Genomic DNA, 21,372 nt, shown 5'->3' with positions numbered 1-21,372 from the left:
GCATCTTAACTTATGGCTTGGATGGTAATGTTCATGTTCAGTCAATGCTGAACTGTATGGTGGTATGGATCATGTTGAGCTCCTCACTGCCCTGAAGGAGAAAGCACTTGAATCTTGATGAGGTCCAGTGTGGAGGTTCCAAAAGGTTGGCAGCTCCCTGAAGCTGAGAAACAGCTCTGTGAATGCCTGAGTATCCAGCCTTCAACCTCCTTGATCTCAGAGCTCGCTGCTTCTGTGACTGCTTGAATGTGTACATACAGTAGACTTTTTAGAAAGCCAAAGACCATGTCAGGCAAATTTTAAAAATACCTATCAGAAGGCCACAGAAAAATGTATGGGCATCTGGATCCAGGTTAGAGACTTTGGTACTGGATCTTGCCAATGTGGAAAAAATATTGAAAGGTATAAAAATAATTGGCATCTTGTGCCCCAAGTTCAATTGGATTGAATTCCATCCACCTGTCAGAACATCTCAGCCACCAAAGCTAGTAACGTGGGGGAAAGTTGGAAGGAGAGCTCCTCCCCATGAGTGAGGGGTCTAAGCACTGCTGAATTCTTTCAATGCCACTGGCCTAGCCCGGACAATAAGGCCCTGACCAACCCTTCTTTGACCATTGGGAAGCCAGCTGTGCTACCTTTCCCTACAGTCATCTAGAGATAGTTTCTAGGGCAAGAAAATCTGTGTGCTCTACCAAATCGACATGCCTTTTAGGCTTTCATTGATGTGATGGGCTGGACATTATGGGGAAGGAATGGGACTTGAGATGGCAGTGGAGGGATGGATTCACAGCAAAATACCCCAGCCTTTTCTGAATTGGGGGCTATAAATTTAGGGAACAGAAGTGCTCATCTTTTTTAGTTTTTGCACTGTCATGGGTAATATGGGTATTTCACAGCAAACTCCTTTAAAAAGAAACCTTTACCTCTACTGTGAAAGATAAAGCATATTTTGAGAGTGTCCACAAACCGGGAGGAATCAGGAAGTAGGACCTCTCTGCACATTGAACAGTTTAGAATCGGTTTCAGCCAATTCCCCCCTTTACCAAGGTGTGAAAGGTGTAAGTAAGCCAGGAGATTCCCTTTGTAATGGAAATGAACATGAGTGAGGGACATTACACCAATTATAAGGTTAGAGGTTTGGGTTATGACAGTCATTTCAAGGGTGAATAGGAAGAGCCTGTATTACTGGTTGAAACAAACTCTGGACGCATTTAAGCCAAAGAGAGTGGTTTAACCAGCCCACCTCACCTTCCTGGTCTGTCTGGAAGCTCTCTGATTCAAAGGAAGCTCCCTTGGCAGCTTTTTCGTATTTCTCTAGATGTGGGGGTGGGAAGGCCGACTACTTACGTGACTTTGGGGGAGGTTGCAGTTGCTGTTGCACACACAGCTACACTCTGCTTGCTTTATGAGAATGATTGGTCTGAAGAATACCACTGAGAAGAGGATCCTAAATTTTGTTCACTTGATTGGTAGAAGACATTGGGATTGGAGGAAAATTTTCTTAGGTGAGTCTAGTTATTTTTGAGAGAGAGAATAAAAACTAAGGTTCCTGCTCAGAATTCTATTTGTTGAAAAATAAAATTCTCTTTTGACCTTGTTTGCAAAAGAAGTATATTGTTCCTCGAATTTTTTGTGATAGATGGTAAAGTTGACAAAGTCTGTGATCTTGTCAGCATGCCTTTCATTCAAAACAAAGTTAATAGTAGAAAGGGATGAACCAAAAATGGAAAGGGATGGTAACGGTCATGAAGAGAAAGATTATGGATTGGAGCTTTAGAAAAATTCATTCATTTTATTCAGTAAGTGTGTAATAAAGTTATTCAATTGTAGATATTTGATAATTATCCATTCAATAAATACCTATTGTGCTGCTTACTTGATTATTTAAATACATATATTTGTATCAAAGCATCCTAAAGAAAAAGTGTTTTTCTGTTATGTATTGCAAGAAGCAATCAATGTACTGAAATGGGCTATAGAGAGTCACCCAGCTTGGGATCTGGACTTCTAACTGTACTATTTTGTGCTTGACAAGTAACACAGCCTCTCTGCCTATAGAATGGGAACATAAACAAACAGCAAGCAAACAAGAAAAAGAATTATCTTCCCTATTTCCTGGCAGGATTACTATGGATGTCTTTGTTGTATTCAGAAAAAGTGAATTTTGGAACCAGACTACTTGTATAAATGAGGGAGTTGCATGAACTACTTTCATTGAATTTCATACTGTTTTTCACAGGCCCGCAAGTACATCATGGACTCTATGGGAGAAAAATATACAGAAGGAGTTATTCTGGACTTGGAAAAGACATGGGAGGAGTCGGACCCACAGACACCACTCATCTGTCTCCTGTCTATGGGCTCAGACCCCACAGATTCCATCACTGCCTTGGGGAAGAGATTGAAAATAGAAACCCGTTATGTGTCCATGGGCCAGGGCCAGGATGTCCACGCTCGAAAACTATTGCAGCAGAGCATGGCAAATGTAAGGCCAAACGTCTAGTGCTGACAACACTGCAGAGTTGGGATATGGACATTTTGATGATCTTATTAAAAATATTCCATAGAATAGGTATTGGGAAAATTATTATTGCATGACCACAAAGTTTGCCTCAGTTGCTTTACACAAAGTCTCTTCTTATAGAATAACTTGTTGCAAAAGATATGGCTTAAAAGGCTTTTGTTTTTGGAGTGGTCAGATTCCCAGAGAAGTTTCTTCCACAGTTGAGAGAGTACATTCCTGCCAGTAGTAATCTGAGAACTCCATGAGAGAGGAAGTAGTATAATAGGTCTCAAAATCCAGTGGGTAAACTTTCCTTCACCTGGGGCACCTGTACTCTTAATGTATTAATTTGTGGTCCAATCCCAGTCTTTCTTGCCTCTAAAGAAATCAACTTCCCATCTTTTATTGTGGGAAGCAGGAACATGCCAGGGTTTGGACTTTCAGTCTTCTACCTTTAGCCCTACTTACAGAGCTACCTGCCTCCTGCCACCTGTTCTTGAGTGTTTGGAAAGTTACATGATACAAATCAGGTGACAGCTCAGCTTTCCCTGAATGCCAGTTTAGGGTCCAGCTTTCTTGATCTTTAAATGTGATCAGTATTTTTTTACTCTGTCTTTGACCTTAGAAGTTTACGCCTTTGGGGTGGGGGGAGGTCTTCATTGTAGTTTTAATGGAATTCAGGGAGGGAGCTGAGTTAAATGGATGTTTTCAATTGATCAATCTTGGAAGTACTGTTACACTTTTTTTTTTTAATTAATTAATTCAACCCAGGACCGTTGCACTGAGCTACATCCCTGACCTTTTTTATTTATTTATTTTTTTTGAGACAGAATCTCACTAAGTCACTAAGTTTCCCAGGCTGGGCTCGAACTTGTAATCCTCTTGCATAAGTTTCCCAAAGTAATTTTACATTTTACTTTAGTTATTGTCATGACCTCAGCCATAGGTCATCGTTACACCTGGCAAGATAGTATAGTATGGGACAAATATGTGCGATAACAAAAATGTCGTGCATCTCAATTAAAGAATATTATATCCTTAAATTTGACCCAGGTTAATGTGAAGTGGTTAATGTGCATCCCTATTAAATTTTAATGACTTAATTTCTAAAGAAAGTAGTAATTGAAATCCCTGAGTGAAACACAAAATAACACAATTTCCATTTATTGTTGTCGGTTTAGGGAGGATGGGCACTCTTACAGAACTGCCACTTGGGGCTTGATTTCCTGGATGAATTAATGGACATAATTACAGAAACCGAGACTGTACATGATGCCTTCCGCCTGTGGATGACCACGGAGGTTCATACACAGTTTCCCATTACACTACTTCAGATGTCCATTAAGTTTGCCAATGAGCCTCCACAGGGCCTCCGGGCAGGACTGAAGAGAACCTATGGCGGTGAGTCGAGGGATACTTCTGAGACTGTAGGAGTTTTTTGCACATTTCTTTGTTTTCTCCAAGAAATGCTAACAGAATTAGCAAATAGTTTAACCTGACAAGAGGTGACTGCCCCCTCTTGCCATCCTCCGGGGGGAACATGCTTTGGTGGTGCTAGGGAGTGCAGCTCACGAATTCCCACCTGTTTCTCGTTTTGTGACGTCGCTCTGTACAAGCTGGAGCTGTTCCCCAGCTTGGCCTCTACCTTTCTTTGTCAGCGTCCTACGTAAAGTAGGATTGTGGCCTCTTCCAAGATGAAAGTCGGAATTAAATTATGGCCTGCCTTTGCTTCACGGGGGTCACGTCATAACACCAGGTAAGTTACAAATCCAACAGTAGCCAAAAAACAACCAAAATGAGTCCTCACTCGTGAGATTGTGCTGCAGGGCAACCCCTGGGGACTCAGGGTCCTGAAAAGAGCACGGAAGTTGGAACTGAAAATCATGATACCATTCATCCTCTTGACAACTGCTTTGTTGTCTTGGGTGGTTGTCAGTGGTCCCATATGTGAAATAGAGACAATAAAATCTCCAGGAGGACTGGAATAAATTGTAATTAAAATAACATATTTAACAACAACAACAACAACAACAAAAATAGTTACCGAATTTCAATTTGGAAAATTTGCGATAAGATTTTTTTAGGGAAGTTGCTAATAAGAGTCAGATTTCCACTAGTCTACAAGATAATGTGGGGACAGAATAGAAAAATAATTGCAGTAAAAATTAAATAATATATAACCATATGTTATATAAATATAATTATTATTTGGGGCACATACTTGGGTTACACCTGCCTTCTATATAATTTTTAATATCAAATCAATTAGAAACATAGGCTCCAACTATATGCTGCATATATTAACATAATTAATATATACTAGCTGCAGTAGCTACAGTAATGGTATTTATGTTTATATAACCTTCCTTTCCTATTTTGCCTTTACATCACCTTGCTAACCCCATGCAAGTCCTCTTCCCAGTAATTTTGGAGATTCTCCAAAGAGAAATGGTCTTTGGATCCTCACATATTTTCTTTAAATTTTTATTAGTACATGTTTGCAGTGTACACAAGGTTAAATATCACAGGGTTTTTCTCTTATATGAAAAACTCAATATATATAAAGTACAAAATAAAAGACAGATAATAGGAAAAAAGGAGAGAGTGAAAAAAAGGTATTATAATCCAGTGCAGACGGTGTATCTAAAAGTGTACCTTGACTTAGTGGAATTACCTTACATGTTTTATATGTTCTTTGGCATATTAGTCTGGTTTTCAGTCTGTATCCATGGATATCCAAATCTTAAAACTATAATTGTCAAATAAATATAATAAAAATAATTCAAAATCAGCGCAGTTTTATAACAGGAATTTGCAAGGCTAATTACTTGTAAAAGAGATAGAAGATGATGGGATCTTTCCCCTGATGGAACACACAGGCATGAGCCAGGACCTGCTGGAGGCCAGCGCCGGGGCGCAGTGGAAGCCTATGCTGTACGCTGTGGCTTTCTTGCACTCCACGGTCCAGGAGAGGCGAAAGTTTGGTCCTCTGGGGTGGAATATCCCCTATGAATTTAATCAAGCAGACTTCAACGCCACAGTGCAGTTCATCCAAAACCACTTAGATGACATGGATATCAAAAAGGTACGCTGTGTTTGCCGCCATATGTCACTGGGGATTCTGGGATGGGCATCAGACTCACATGAGCACCCAGCTTTGGGATGAATTATGAACATTTGATAGACTTGTGGGGTCATCTCTCGGTCACAGCAACTTAGACCGCACTTCTTCTAGATTTCAGGGCAAAAATGGAAAAGTTTTGATTATTGTGTTATTTCTCAAAGGCAAGGTGACATCCCCTATAGTAGAACCCGTTGCAAGGATAGAGGGTTGGATTAGTGTGGGGAGTATTGTTTTTCTAAATTCCTAAAAAATAAATGTGAGAGTCAAGATCATTTGTGAAGTGTATGCTTTTTAAAAGACCTGTCTCAGTATCCTCAAAAATTAAAGTTCTAATATTAAAGTATGAAAACCCTTAAATGCATGAAGAGTCTATGTCAGATCATTAACATGAGCTTTGAGTATCTCTTCTAGTTTGCCTGTTTAATTTTTGTTCTACACTTTGTTGGCATTACTGATGAAGAACAACCAACTGACTGACATGGATGACAATAAGAACATGAATGTTACGTGGCAGGGCAGATAAGGGCAAGACAGTGGCCACATCCACATAATTGTTCTATACATGTTCCCAGGGCATCTCCTGGACCACTGTCCACTACATGATAGGCGAGATTCAGTATGGAGGTAGAGTCACGGATGACTATGACAAGAGGTTGTTGAACACATTTGCCAAGGTTTGGTTCAGTGAGAACATGTTTGGGCCAGATTTCAGCTTTTACCAAGGATACCACATTCCAAGAGGCACCACGGTGGATAACTATCTTCAATATATCCAGGTTTGTCAACTTCAGAATTTATGTGTAGAACAAATATTTTTGGCATTTTGACCTTTTTTGAGATTTATTTAACCTGTCTTTATTGCTTCAAAAATAAGTTTGATTGGAGAGATATTCAAAAGCTTCTGCTATAAATACATTTTCATATTTTTTAAGTTCACTTGATGATTAAAATGTGTATCTTTGTTTTAAATGCATATTTTGTATTGATTCCTTTCCTACCTCCCTTTTCTTTTAAGGCCTTGGTGAGAAAATTTCTTTGGGGAAAGGATGCATGGGAGAGCATATACTAGGGATTTTATACAAGTCACCCAGGGGTCCCTGACCATGGGAATTTAGCTACCATAGCCATGGGCAAAGGCAACTTTAGAACCAATTTATTCTATTTTCCAACCCACTGGACTAATGCTCCAACATCTATTCCTTAATCCTGGCGAAGTGGGCAGCATTTAGATACAATTTCCAGGAAGAGTGCTTTTTAAAAGAAGAGTTTTATTTAAGACAAGCTTTCTTAACTTAGGCACTATTGACATTTAGTACCAGATTATTCTGTCATGGGGTAGTGTGTGTGTGTGTGTGTGTGTGTGTGTGTGTGTGTGTGTGTCTAAGCATCCCCAGCCTCTACCCTATAGATGCTGGTAGCAGTTTTAAGAACCAAATATTCCCAAGTGAACACTGGTGAGAAAAATTGTCCTTAAGGAGTACGGCTCCAAGAAGGAATGAGGTAGATCATGGAAGGAATAAGGAAGCATGGGAATACATAGTGGGAAAATCTGATTTCAAGGTAACTATATTATTTTCTCTATACCTTGAATTCATTAGATCATGATTTAACAGTCTCGTTGGCATCTATCGAAGATTAATCTCAGAGTCAACAAAGGCACAACAGCTCCAAAGGGCTAAATTTATCAGTATATTTATAGGTTTTTTGATATATAAGTGTAATGAGTTTATCATATATTACTACTTCTGCATTTTCATTAATTCATATCAACAAATATATTTTTCCTACTGTACTGTGTGTGTTTTTAAATCATTGCAAATGAATAGGAAAAGTGCCTGAGAAGATATAAATTTAGGAATGCCTGTATATTTTTTAATATATGCCCCATTTCACAATGAAATTGAGGTAGCTCATTAGAAGACATTTTCTGAAAAGGAATAAAATAAGGGAAAGAAGGGAGGGAAAATACGAACAAGACAATAATAAAGTTAAAGAAAAGACTTATGCATAGGAATATATGTCAGATGGGAAGTAAATTTTCTTTTTTCCAGTGACTGAGGAAGTTTGTTTCCTGCTTGTTTCTGATTGTCTCTGGTTCTTTATCTCTTTATTTTTCTCTCTATCCCCGTTACTCTGCCAATATTTCTCTTTTTTCTTAGTCTCCCTGGAAAAGTACAACTTCCACCCTTGGTCTTTTTGGGATATGCTTGCTAAAGTTCTCATTTTCTGGTGTCTTATAAACATAATGACCATTAATTACACAACATTTATTTAAAGTGGGTTGAACCAGATTATCAGAAAACAAAACACCAACCCATGACTCCTTTTCGATCTCATATTCAACAAAACAGTGTCTCCGATTAAGTTTGGCTGGAGGTATGGACCTCAACGAGCCATGACTCTGTTTTATGTTTCTTGGTGTGAATTTCTTTCAGAACAAATTAATGATTATTTTCCAGTGGTTTGTAGCCTGACACAAATGAAAATGACACAAATGAAAATGCTTATCCTAATAAGATAATATTTAAATTCCCTACGATGAAATTTGCCTGGTGCGTGTGTCGGCAGTCCGTGCTTATGTGTACCGTCTGCTGTTTAGGGTCTGCCCGCCTACGACAGCCCCGAGGTGTTCGGGCTGCACCCCAACGCCGACATCACCTACCAGAGCAAGCTGGCCAAGGACGTGCTGGACACTGTCCTGGGCATCCAGCCCAAGGACAGCTCAGGGGGAGGAGACGAGACCCGGGAAGCGGTGGTGGCCCGGCTGGCTGATGATATGCTGGAGAAGCTGCCCCCGGACTACAGCCCATTCGAAGTGAGCGGAAGCCCGGCGCAGCAGCCCTGCGTGTGTCTGGTTGGGAGGAAGCGAGAAAAAGGACGGAGGGCGAAAAATAAGTTTTCTGAATTTTTTTCAGAAATTAGAAAAACATTCAGCAGCAAACTTCCTAAAGAAGTTTTTAAAGTGCGGGAATGTAATTTCACAATATAGAAAATGAAGACTCGTGAAGAGTTAATATATTATTAATAATTAATCTTATTATTCATAAATAATTATTAATGTTAATAATTCATCATTAAATGTTAATATTCATTCCTAAATTAAAAACCTATGCTGATGGGTTTAAATTGCTGTTCTGAAATCATTCCCGGTGGTATTTCCTATTGTCATTTGTGAAGAGGAAAATAATACATCCATACACACACACACACACACACACACACACACACACACACAATCATACATATATAAGGAGTATACAGTAAAAAATACAATATAAAGTATATATACGGCATGGTTTAACGTACACTTTAAAATTCTGGCCTTCGTAATTTCCAGGAGCCTACATTATTTAAATCATGATCTTTTTCCAGCTCCTTCATTTTACTCGTTTTAAAAATTGATATTTTTTGGTATGTTAGTAACTTCCAAGCAGGTCTATAATCATGAAAGTTAATTTTTAGACATTTTAATGCGCCTTATGAAAATATTTAACTGGATAATATATTTTTTTTTAATTAGTAAAACCAAATGTAAGTGGCCTACTTTCCAGGTGGCCTTCGAATTACTCAATGTGGATTAACCACACTATGCTTTTAGCTCACAGCCACTGTGACTTTTTATATTTCGTCCTTTTCCATCGATTTTAAAAAGAATTCTACTCTCGGATATCCTATTGTTTGCTATTAAGCAAATGACTTTTCTTGCTAGTACTATAGACTGAGCTCAAGGACCTATTGCCAAAGGAATAATTTCCCTGGAAGAATCTCTGATCTTTTGCTTGGAGAAGACCAATACGGTTATCATCCTTCATAACCACTTTTTATGACAGGATCAGGAGAGAGGTCATTTACAACTACCAGAAGTTGAAATATTTATGAAGCAATTAAAATATCTAAAAGTAGATAAATAATTATATAACTAAACATATGAAGTGGATTCAGAAGGGTTGTCCCCCTTTTGCTGAATTTGTGAGTGTCACTGTTGGGTAAGGCAGCTCGGCCTAGCACAATAGCTGCCATGCAGAAAATTCTCAGCGTGTGTATGAAGGGAATGGATGAGTGGATGGAGGGGTGGATGGGCATTTTTTTGGGACAAGCAGGAGAATGAGTGTGTGCACATACACATCTGCTTGTGTGTGTCCACACACGTGCTTAAAGGAGCTCAGAATGGCAGTAAATGGATATTTCTCCATAAGTGCATTTGCCATTTGAAAGACTGCACAGTTGTGGTTGTGCATTTCACATTTGTTCTTTGTGTGAATGCCTACCTGGTTTTTTTTTCATTCTGCTATGAAAATTTAAACTGTTCATCTAAGAGATACTTTTTTCTTATTTCTCCTCCCCTCCTCCTACCACTGAAAAGATTAAAAACTTATTGTTTATGAGATGGTAAAAAATTGGTGCTTGTTCAGAAGTCCCAGAGCACCAGCTCCATAAAGTCACGGTAGCTGGCTAATTTTTAATGCATGTGTTGAATGTGTCCATGGCAGGTGAAGGAGAGGCTGCAGAAGATGGGGCTCTTCCAGCCCATGAACATCTTCCTCCGACAGGAGATAGACAGGATGCAGAGGGTGCTCAGCCTTGTTCGCAGCACGCTGACCGAGCTAAAACTTGCTATCGATGGCACCATCATCATGAGTGAAAATCTGCGTGATGCACTGGATTGTATGTTTGATGCCAGAATCCCTGCTCGCTGGAAAAAAGTGCGTGCAAACCTGCCCTTATTCTGCCTAATCACTCACTGCACGGAATTATTGTAATTGGCAAGTGGAAAGCACCAAAGATGAATTTACTTAAAATGGTTCTTTTGCTTAGTGACCAATCCTTTTAGAACCCTGTCAAGACTGAAGGGAAGGAAGGAAATTATTTAGTGTATCCACATATTAGGTGCTCTACTAGGCAATTTACATGCATTATTTCAACTAAATTTCCCATTTTATTGCCCTTACATTATAGAAGCAGAACTTAAGTTTAGAAAATTTTGTTTTTTCACAGATGACACTTCTGTGAAGTATAGGAATCAGAATTAAAACCCAAGCTCTTGAATGCCAAAGACCATGACATTTTTTTTAAAGAAGGAACTGTACCTGCACACTTTTAAATATTAAAAGTTGTACAAAAGAAAGATATCTATCCATCATCTATCTTAGTGTGTACTGTTATCTCAGAAGAACAAGTTAATTCAACAATATGTTTACTGACTACTTGTTTTATTTTTCTGCCTAATAAATCCCTTTATTCCTTTTAACAGGCTAGGGGCTGGGCCAAATGGGGGATTCACAGACAGGGCGGCATCTAGGAGTGCAATTCAGGCATTGGTGTTTCTGGAGGCTCAGCCTTCTGTACACGATTTGGGTAAACAGAACAGTGAGACATAAAGGGACCAGAAGGTAATGCTGTGTTAGAAAAGACTTCTTTAGTGCTGAGCCTCAAATCTCTTACCCAGGGCTTTGGAGCATTCCATGGCAGTTGGCTCTGTAGGCAGCCTATAGTAACCAAGACTCTTTTTGTCTTCTCCATCTCTGATGCTTGCACCATCTATCCCTCTAGCAGCATAATTTAGAAACTCAGTCTCAGCCTTTAACAAATCTCTTTATTTCTTTCTGACTTCCAATAAATGAATTGCCAAGGCCAAGGAGTTTTCTATCTGATATGATCTTTTTATTCAGGATTCTGTTCTTCTCAATTCATTATCAGTCTGTAGAATCACAATAGTTCTTGAAATATAGTAGGCAAATTAATTCTTAAGATATTTAAAATCCAACTGCTAAACCTACCCAAGTTGATCCCTACATTTATTATATGTGAGATAGTGCAATTATAGCCAAATGTTACAATCTATGATTTGGAGAGGCCTGCCAGTGCTGCTGTTGGTAACATTAACGATACATTCATGCCAGTTCTCATAATGGGAATGCCACAAGTGAATTCAGGGAGAAAGTTAGAGGCAGTGAGTGCAAATCATTTGTGGACAGTAAAGAGACTTGGATTTCCATTCCTGTTTCTTAATGATGGGAAATATTCTTGTATTCTCAAAGGACAAGCACTCCTAAAAATAACTGTTACTTCCCTCATTAAACGTAAGTACAGAAAGGCTCCTATGATTTATTGTCCACAGACTCTCTGTTAAAGTGCGATATTTTATCTTGATGATAATGTGAGCACATTTTTGAAAATAATGTTTTATACTGTGTCTGTTGAAATTGTAACCCAACAATGATGGAAGTCTGTTAAATTTAATTCATAAATTGCTTTGATTCCTTGGTAGCTGAATTGGTGGTGAATATATTGGAGTGTATTGGTAGTTGGAATGTGGTTCTCTTGGCATCAGCCATCTTAAATAGCTGTGTGAACATGGAATGATTGGTTGATTCTAATGTATCTATCTTCTTATCATTAAGGAGAAAGAACAGTTTGAAAATCCTACATGTCAGAACTCAATGAAAATTCATGACTTAGGACATTTTCATTGTAAAAGTGAAATCGATATCTCATCTTTTTTGTCTTTCACCAAACATAGTCAGTTTACACAGCAGAATAAACCTGTATTAATAAATTGTTTTAATGTATGCTTTTCAGGCATCATGGGTTTCAAGCACGCTGGGTTTCTGGTTTACTGAACTCCTAGAAAGAAACTGCCAGTTTGCCTCCTGGGTTTTCAATGGCCGGCCCCACTGCTTTTGGATGACAGGCTTTTTTAACTCTCAAGGATTTTTAACTGCAATGCGACAGGTAATAGCTCTGATTTGCACTCATTGTGCTATTATAATTCTTCTCTACAAGTTTTCTATTTTCATTATAGTTTTAAACAATGTAATAAGGTAGACAATGGCTGTCTCTTTTTGGTACTAGCAGGTACATAATCATGAACATAAATGCAACTACTTATTCCCAGGCTGCTAGCTTGAATTACAAATTACTTGTTTGTTATTTTTGTACTTGATTTAATTTAATTATTCTTTAAAGGTAGAACTATTTAAATTAGAAAGGACATGGTATTATGAAAGAATCTTTAAAATTCTTTAAAATAGCATTGTATTTTTTGATTTAGGATAATATGTAGCTAAACTTTCATCACTGTTATTTCTTTTTTTTTTCTCCTTAAATTCTTTTATTGGCACATTTTAAGTATACAATACATTTGCATTTATCATTGGGTATTTGCACCTGTACATGATGTATCTTGGTTCTTATTTTTTTCCCCATTCCTGGTTCTATTAAAATATAGGATCTCTAAGTCATTATTCCCAATTCTGAAAATCATTCTTATAGAAATGAACTGACTTTTGAAATATATTGATTTCCATGAAGACAAACTGCTAATTGTTTCCTTCATCTTATGCTGTCCTGAATAGGAAATAACTCGGGCCAACAAAGGCTGGGCTCTGGACAATATGGTCCTTTGCAATGAAGTCACCAAGTGGATGAAGGATGACATTTCTGCCCCTCCTACAGAGGGTGTCTATGTGTATGGCTTGTATCTGGAAGGCGCTGGGTGGGACAAGAAGAACATGAGGCTCACTGAATCAAAACCCAAAGTGCTCTTTGAGCTGATGCCTGTCATAAGGATTTATGCAGAAAACAATAGTAAGTTGTCTTGCACGCTTGGTGAAGGTTGGTATTATTGGATTAGATGATCTTGCAAACACAGAACCCATTATTTTTGTTACTATATAATAGGGATTTTATTATTTTATCAACTTTATATTCACACCTATTTTTAATGAATACTTATTGGCCATTGGACATGTTCTTGAGTGGTAATTGTGGAGGTGATAATTCTAGATAACTCTTGCTTATCTGATAAAACAATAATATGTGGATGGATACTCATGAAGCAGTCAGAGATATGAGGTGTGACTGAAAAATATGGTCAATGTTTACTTTTCTTTTTTTTTCTTTTTTTTTTTTTTTTTGGTACTGGGGATCAAATTCAGGACCTTGTGCTTTTGAGGCAGGCAGCGGCACCACTGAGCTAAGTCCCTGGCCCTGGTCGATGTTTAAATAAAAAATTATTACACTAAAAGACACATCACCATGAATCCCCCTCTGACACTTCTCACTTTGAACACACACTTGCCGTCATTCATGGCAATTTCTGAAGTAATTATGGAAGTCCTCTTTTGTGAATGTCTTCACAACGTGTGATCAAAAATATGGGGTACGGTGCCACTGAATGTCATTGAAGAGAAAGGCAGGCTCATGCAAACATTGCGGTGTGCCTCATCCACTTTACTCACTGGACCTGACAGTGTGAGGCTTCTGGTTCTTCCCCAAAGTCAAAAGGACAATGAAAGATCGATGTTTTGAGTGGATTCAGAACATCAAAGCAGACAGAACAGCGCAGCTAAAGACACCCAAAAGAAGACTTCCTGGATTGCTTCAGTAATTGTCAAGAACAATATATAGAACAAAGTATGTTCAAAGGAGAAGGAATACTCTGAGGGGCATCAGTGGCAATGTTTCTTTTACTGTAACGATTTTAAAAAAATTTAAGCACAGTATTTTTTAAAATCGCAACTCATTTATCTCTGATGAGGTAAGAAAGAAGTGTTTCACATGGTTTTCCTGTGAAGGGGAAGGAGGTGAGCTGACAGGGGGACTGAGAGGGCAGGCTGGCAGCAGGGAGGCCTGCCTGGCTTCAAAGGTGGGTGGAGGGTAGGTTTTCTCGGCTGGTCTGCACAGGGCTCCACTGCAGGTGGTGGCTCTGCCAGTCTGAAGGTTTGAGCCAGGCTGCGAAATCCAGATCAAATTCAAGGACATTTGGCTTAATTCTAATGGTAAAATGCTGGGTTCATATTTCAGCTCACGAATGTAATAATACTTCTGAGAAGCACACACATTAATTTTGTTTGGGCGAAATTATCAAATTTCTGTTTGACATGTCTAACACTATCTGGACTATTTTCCATTGTTGGCCTGCTATTTCTGGAAGGTTTGTTATTGCATTTCACTCAGGTAACTTCCCCTCAGTGATCATTTTTTAGTGTCCCAAGGAATTCCTGTTCAGTGTAGAATCCTAAGCCATAAACTCAAGCCAGCATGATAGTGGATCCTAAGGAAGAAATGAGATTGGCATGAGTGATTTTTCTTTAAACAAGCAAAGAAATAAAATAATCTCTCTTTCAATCGTGGTGGTATCCCCTCCCCTTAGATAAACAATACATTTGGAGACATGAGTCAGGGAAAGAGGTTTTAAACTATAAATATTTATTTTTAAGCAAACATTTGCTGATTGCCTAATACTTACCAGCTATGACTCAGGTAAGACACAAAGATAATTATGAACCAGATCGTGCCCACAGGGACTCCAAGTCTAGAGAGAAAGAGACCAATAAGTAAAAAAATAATGCAAATATAATTGGATTAATAGTATAATGGAGATATATTTAAGGTGCTTAGGGAACTAGAAGGAAAACCTAAATATTCCTGGGAGGTTAGGGAGATTGCTTTTGAGATGTGGACAAGATTCAATGTGCCTGAAGTTAGAGAAAGGTTTCTTTGGACAGAAGGAAGCAGCATCAGCTCACTTGGTCATTTAGTGACCATTTGTCTGGCACTGACCCTCTGCCAAACACTGCCTTGGGCTGGGGATGTAACACTGAAAAAGACCAGGCGGAGGCCCCATTCCCAGCCTCAAAGCGCAAGGCGGGGTGGCTGGAGGGGAGGGAATGTTGCGACCGTACAACAAACAGACACAGTCAGGTCTTGTTATTTGCAGATTCTGTATTTGCGAATTCACCTACATGCTCAGATTCCCTTGTAATCCTCAAATCCAGGTTCATAGTCGTTCACAGGCAACCACAGAGAAGCCAAAAAAATGAGCTGCTCGACACATATGTTCTCAGCTAAGGCTGGACAAGGTGAAACTCTGCCTTCTGATTTTGGCTCTCATAATGTACACAAATATCCTTTTGGTGGTCTATTTAGTGCTATAGTTTTTGAATTTTTCTCTGCTTAAAATGCTAGTATAATACTTAAGTGCTTTCTATTGTTTCTGAGCACAAGAAATCTTTTATAAAACTTACAGAAAAAATATGTATGCTGAGTCAACTGGGATGAGTAACTCAGGCATGAGCTACAGAGCTATTGCTTTGAGTTCAGTATTGGTGAATCAATAGTGTATACTAAAAAGGTGTCTTTAAATAGAAAAACACATATTGCAAGGCTATGCATTAATTAGTTGATGAACATGTTGTGGCCAGAGGCTTGCAGGAGATAACCTTACATTTCTCCTGGGAAGCATTTGTTAATTTGTGTTCGTGGAGACTTTCTACTGTGAGTGTAAGAATCTACTGCAAGTGAGCATGCTGACTTCAGATAATTCTCTCTTCTTTCAGGAAAGCACATTCTGTTATGCTACAGTATAAGATAATTTAGGAGTTTAGTGAGGACAGAACATTGAAGTGAGTCTGAGTGACAGAAGGAGGCTGTGCTAATATGCAGGAGCGGAGAGAAGAGTCCAGTCAAACAGTGTGCCCCAGGGCACATTGGGTGAGGACTTTGGTGTGGCAGGAACTGAGGATGGCCAGGGAAAGAGCACCCAAGCATGAAGGACATTTGGGTTTTCCAAGATTTTAAAGTTGCTCTCTGAATGTCATAAGCATATCTTTCTTTTGGAACATGAATCCCCACAGGAGCAAGGATGGAGAAGCGAGGTGTTTCTGAGAGGGAAGGAGCTCAGGGAAAGACAATTGGAGCATTTTAGAAGCTGATGAAGGGCTGAGGCAGCAAAGAAAAGGTGAGAGAGAACAGGAGTGAGGTAGATATGACCAGAAGCTAGGACATGGACAAAACTTTGGATGAGAGGAGTATATTAGTCAGCCTTCTCATTGGGGAAAATATGTGACACCCACAACCTAAAGGAGGACAGGTTTAATCCAGCTCATAGTTTTGGGGTTTCAGTCCATGGTTAGCTGGCTCCAAAGCAGAAGTGCCATGGCAGAAGAAAGCAGCTCATCTCATGCCAATCAGGAAGCAGAGAGAGAATGGAGGAGCCACAGACAAAAACAGGCCCTTACAGTGTCTCCAGTGACCCATCTCTCCAACCAGGACCCTCCTCCTAGCATGGGTTACCAAATAACCCTGCTGTGTCACCAGATATCCTGAATAATCCTATATTTATCAGGATTAACCCACTGATAAATATAGTGCCACCATTGTCCAGTCATCTTTTGAAAACCTCACCTCTGAACATGAAATTTTCTTGGGGGGGAGTGTTGTATGTCTAGATCAGTGGTGGCGAATCTATGGCATGTGTGATGGCTGCAGCCGACTGGGCTGTTTGTATCACTGAAAGCGCTAAAAGGTTGACCATCACTGATTAGATCATAGCAAGAAGACAGGAAAAGAATTAAAAATGGCTTCAAAGTTTTTGGGTTTCTCACCTACATCAAGTGCAAGCGGGCTGTGAATTGGGGTAAGTGGCCCTCCCACAGAAGGCACAACTTCCTTAAGGACAGAGGCATGGCGTCGCATAGTTGGGAGCATCCGTGACCTGTCTTAGTGTAGCTTCTTCTGGTAGTCGGGTTCCAAGTGAGGCACGTGGTACCTAGCAGCACCCTCCACTTCAGTTAAGGAGAGATCTGCCACAGCTGAAATAGAAACTGGTTCCTGCCATACCACCACCCTGTTATATTTAAGTATATATACCCCACTGTGGAGGAACATAATCAGTTTTATGTTTCTGATTAGAGAAGGGTGAGGTGGATAGAGGAAATTATTTGTGATTTACAATGGGCTTGTAGATTCTGGAACCCACGTTGAGGGTGGCGGGGCCACGCTCTCTTGTGGAGACTGGGAGAGGAAGGAGGAGCAATGCCCCATGGAGCTTGAACAGCATTGCTGCAATCTGGTGTCCTGCAGACCCCACCTCCCATCTTGCCTGGACTCTGATTTTAAGACCTACTAACTTGGGGGCCTTTATGAGGCCTTCGAACCATGGATATAAATCAATTTCTCTTTGCCTAGAGAACACTGGAGTAGGAGAATCTTTCAGAAAGATATGGAACCTGGACTTGGTTTTGAACAAGATGATGTGGGATACCCTGGTAGATTCAGGAGAGTTACTTGGTAAATTCTCAATAATAACCAGAAGAACAACAAAAAAATAAAAGAAAAAATTGAGTTCTTTGAAAATTGTGGTATGTGCGAAACATTCTCTTACACTTTTATGGAGCCATTCTATGTCTTTCTCAAAATGACCCTGGAAGATTGTTGATCTTATCCTTATTTTATCTTCACTTTAGCAGTAAGTTAAATGCCAGGGAAGTTCAGTGATGTGCTCCACCGGTAAACAGCTGGTAAGAGTAGGACTGAAAGCCATCTCTATACATTTGGCTCCAGATCTCAGCTCCTTTCACTCTTCTAGCTCTTGCCAAGAGTTCAGATTTGGGACATAGAAGGCAGGGTCTGTCTAGGACATTTGGATGTCAGATTTTAGCTGCACACAACGTTTGTGGGTGAAGGAGGTTGTTCAGGTGGAAGGTGGAGATGGGGAGAGTGTTGGAGGAGAGAACTGACATTTATTGAGAGGGTTTTTATAGGTGGCATCCACATCATGTCTCATTTAATCTTTACAACAATTTGTTAGAGAGGCTTTAGCTCAGGGAGGTTGTGTAATCTTTCAGAGGGTTGTGCCTTCCCCAGGAGAGAGATCAGTGTGCACAGGACGGAGGAGGAGGAGCCTGCAGAGCATGGAGCTGAGCATCAGAGTAGGACACACAGGCTCTCGGTACCATTCTGGGCTCCAAGTGATGCTCAGTACTTTTTCACTGAATGCAGAAAGGTAAGTGTCTGCCAGATTTACACAACATCCTGCCTGTGGCTCTGCAGTTGTTGGTTCTTGGTGGGGAGCAGAATGAAAGTACTGAGAAGTAGTTACTTTGTAGAAATAACAGTCAATGTTCTTTTAATCCAAAATAGTACTTTAGAAATTTTGATTTATCATATCATTGCATCTAGTTAACATGTTGTAAAAATGTTTCCCTTATAAAATGAAAGAAAAATCTTTCTCACATTGAGTTAGGTGTTACTTTTCTTTCCTTATGACTAAAGAATAAAAATCTGTGGCAATTTGACATTGAACATCTCAGCACGGTAGTAATTTAGTAATAATTTCATAACAGAGGCAATTCCTTATCACTTAAGAACATATTTGTATGGCACAGCTGTACTCACCCTGCTGGGCATTAGTCAGTGGTGATACTAATTAGCAGCAGGTAAAGGAGAAAATAAAATAAGCAAAGGAAAAAGGGACTAATTTCAAAATAATAGAAATAAAAACTTTAATTGTACTTTTTGGTTTCAATAGAAGTTGGTGGAAACTTGTTTTACTGAATAGCTTTGCTGTTGAAAAGATGTTCATTTGGTGTTGAAAAACCAACATTCTTATTACTCTTTTCATAGTATGCATTTAATTTTGATAATTCAACAAGTCTCTAATTGAGATAGAGATGTGGTATCATTAATGACCCAAAGACATTCCAAGTGCAGCCTTCTAAAATTAGAACTTATGTTGTTAATAGTTTTTACATTAATATAAATGACAATTTCTCTCTTTAAATGAATTCATTATTAACATTTGGATATAGGAGTGATTTTATTTATTTTCAAAAAGAAGACATCTGAGCATTTATTTTAGCTCTAAAACTTGAGTGACATACTCTTAAAATTTTTAAATTCATGTTTCTCTTTTGGACATCATGGAAAAATTACTTGAACTACACTAAGTTTACTAGGAGTGTAAAGTCACACACATAGAGAACAGATCCCCTGTTGCCAAAGGAAGCTGAAAAGAGACCGATACGGAAAAGAGAGGTCTCTACAGATTTATTATATAGACAGAGTGAAGCGTCTAAATAGATTTCAGAGCTGTGGCAGAAAACTGTGACTGGAGCATTTAGAGGGACAGGACAGGACTCATGGGAATCTCTGGTTAGTAATTAGGGAGTGAAAGAGGGGCCCCGGGAGCTCAGGGGGTTAGTTCTTGCTGGGGAAAAACTGTGTCTAAGATTGGCCTGTGATTCAGCCTAAACCAAGACTGTGCAGGCGAGGGTCTGGGGTTGGGAGAGCCACCTAAGGTGATAGGGAGGCCATCCCTAACTCCAGGACTCCATGCTTCTAGGGTGTAAGCCTGGGACTCTGCCACAGTCATAGGGATGTAAGTCTGGGGGATCTGCTTTATTGAAAGGTAAGTGTGCAAAAATCTTCTGACAGAGGTGTGTGTTTGTGTAGGCACATTTGTGAGTGTATAGCAAAAGAGAGAGAGGAGAAAAAGAGCAAATAATGTATCATATATTAGACATCTATCACATCACAGGCATTATGTTTTAATGGGCATTCACATATATTAACTTATTTAATCTTTGCAGTATTTTTTTCCATTAAGTGTATTGGTACATTTTAGGTATACAATACAGTTACATTCCTCATGGGGATCTTGTACCTTTACATGCTATATCTTGGTTCTTATTTTTTCCCCATTCCCCTCCCCTCCCTTCACCCCCTCCACCTTTCCCTATTTACAAAGACTTTGTTTCCATTTTTTTCCTTTTCTCGTATTTTTTCTTTTCCCTTCCTTTCTTTCCCCTAAATCTTTGCGGTATTTAATTACTGTAATTTAAATGTTCTTGCAACAGGGAGGTTAAATTAAAGAATGATTTAAAGTTACCTAGAGATACTACGTAACTTGGTTACTTTGGCTATTGGAAGAAACACATGTTATGGATACTAATGTGTGGATTAATGTAACTGTATTTTATACTTAAGATGTACCAATAAATTTAATGAAAAAAAATAGGCTAGATAGGCTACATAGTTAGGGAGTGAAACTCGCCCAACGTGTTTTATTAAAATATTTAGGAGGCTAGAGTGTAGAGCTCACCAATTTCTCCGACCTCTTTTCTCTTTTTTCCTGCTGGAATCACAAGGCTTTAAACATATGTAGCTGATTTGGTCTACCTACCTAGCATGCTCATTTTTCTCTTCAAAGTTATTTGTCTAAGCAGGGGAATGGATGCAGATCATCTGCTTGTGTGGTTGTTTGGTATCAGTCAGCACTTTCACTGTGAATTTTCAGGGGGCTTTCTAATCGTGTTGCAGACGTGGTTACCTGCTGTGATTTGGCATGGGACCCTTCAGTTCTGAAGCAATTAAAAATAAATAAAATTAGATAAATATTTCAGAGAATTGTTTTTGCCTACTCATTAAAAAGAATGGTTTAAAAAATAATTCCATGGCCGGAGATTTAGCTCAGTGGTTGTGGTGCCTGCCTTGCAAGGGCAAGGTCCCGAGTTTGATCCCCAGTACCAAAACAAAAATAATAATAATTCTAGTCCTCTTTTGGGATTAAAATTCAAGCAATCAATATTAGGTTCAGATGTAGGTCTCTAATAACTTCAAGGTTTATAAAATAGATGCTAATCAAATTTTCAATATGAGCAACAATTAGTTATTTATGTATGACCTGCTAACTGATCCTAGGGTTAAAGGATTTCAAATATATCACTTAGTGTAGTTAGCATTCCATGATTCATTGTCATTCACTTGATCAGAATTTTTCATATATATATAATTAGTATTTCATATATATACAATTAATATTACTAGTGATATCCTCATAGTAATTGAAATACATTACATCCGAACTTAAGAATTAGATGTCATGCTACTTTAGGTTGTTTCTAATGATTAATTTTGTAGGATTAAGTAAACATAGCTTTAAAATGCTGCAAAATAGGTATGA

General features: G+C 38.9%; 1 protein-coding gene across 6 annotated transcripts in view; it reads left to right on the top strand.

The window, feature by feature from the left end:
• Nucleotides 1-21,372, top strand: part of Dnah5 (dynein axonemal heavy chain 5) — a 332,580-nt gene that overhangs the window by 281,738 nt on the left and 29,470 nt on the right. For all 6 annotated transcript variants that reach the window (XM_087189237.1, XM_087189236.1, XM_013072408.3 and 3 more), the window contains 8 exons: nucleotides 2,240-2,485; nucleotides 3,685-3,904; nucleotides 5,383-5,588; nucleotides 6,200-6,403; nucleotides 8,227-8,442; nucleotides 10,118-10,330; nucleotides 12,207-12,359; nucleotides 12,983-13,214. In XM_087189237.1, the coding sequence (XP_087045363.1) occupies nucleotides 2,240-2,485; nucleotides 3,685-3,904; nucleotides 5,383-5,588; nucleotides 6,200-6,403; nucleotides 8,227-8,442; nucleotides 10,118-10,330; nucleotides 12,207-12,359; nucleotides 12,983-13,214 (1,690 nt within the window). The remainder of the gene's footprint in view (nucleotides 1-2,239; nucleotides 2,486-3,684; nucleotides 3,905-5,382; nucleotides 5,589-6,199; nucleotides 6,404-8,226; nucleotides 8,443-10,117; nucleotides 10,331-12,206; nucleotides 12,360-12,982; nucleotides 13,215-21,372) is intronic.

The sequence above is a fragment of the Heterocephalus glaber genome, unplaced genomic scaffold, assembly GCF_053883595.1.
Source record: "Heterocephalus glaber isolate CG9 unplaced genomic scaffold, H.glaber_assembly_v1.0 deba00001538, whole genome shotgun sequence".
Taxonomy (NCBI): domain Eukaryota; kingdom Metazoa; phylum Chordata; class Mammalia; order Rodentia; family Bathyergidae; genus Heterocephalus; species Heterocephalus glaber.
The sequence above is the reverse complement of the archived record's forward strand: the minus strand, read 5'-3'. Positions and strand labels throughout refer to the sequence as shown.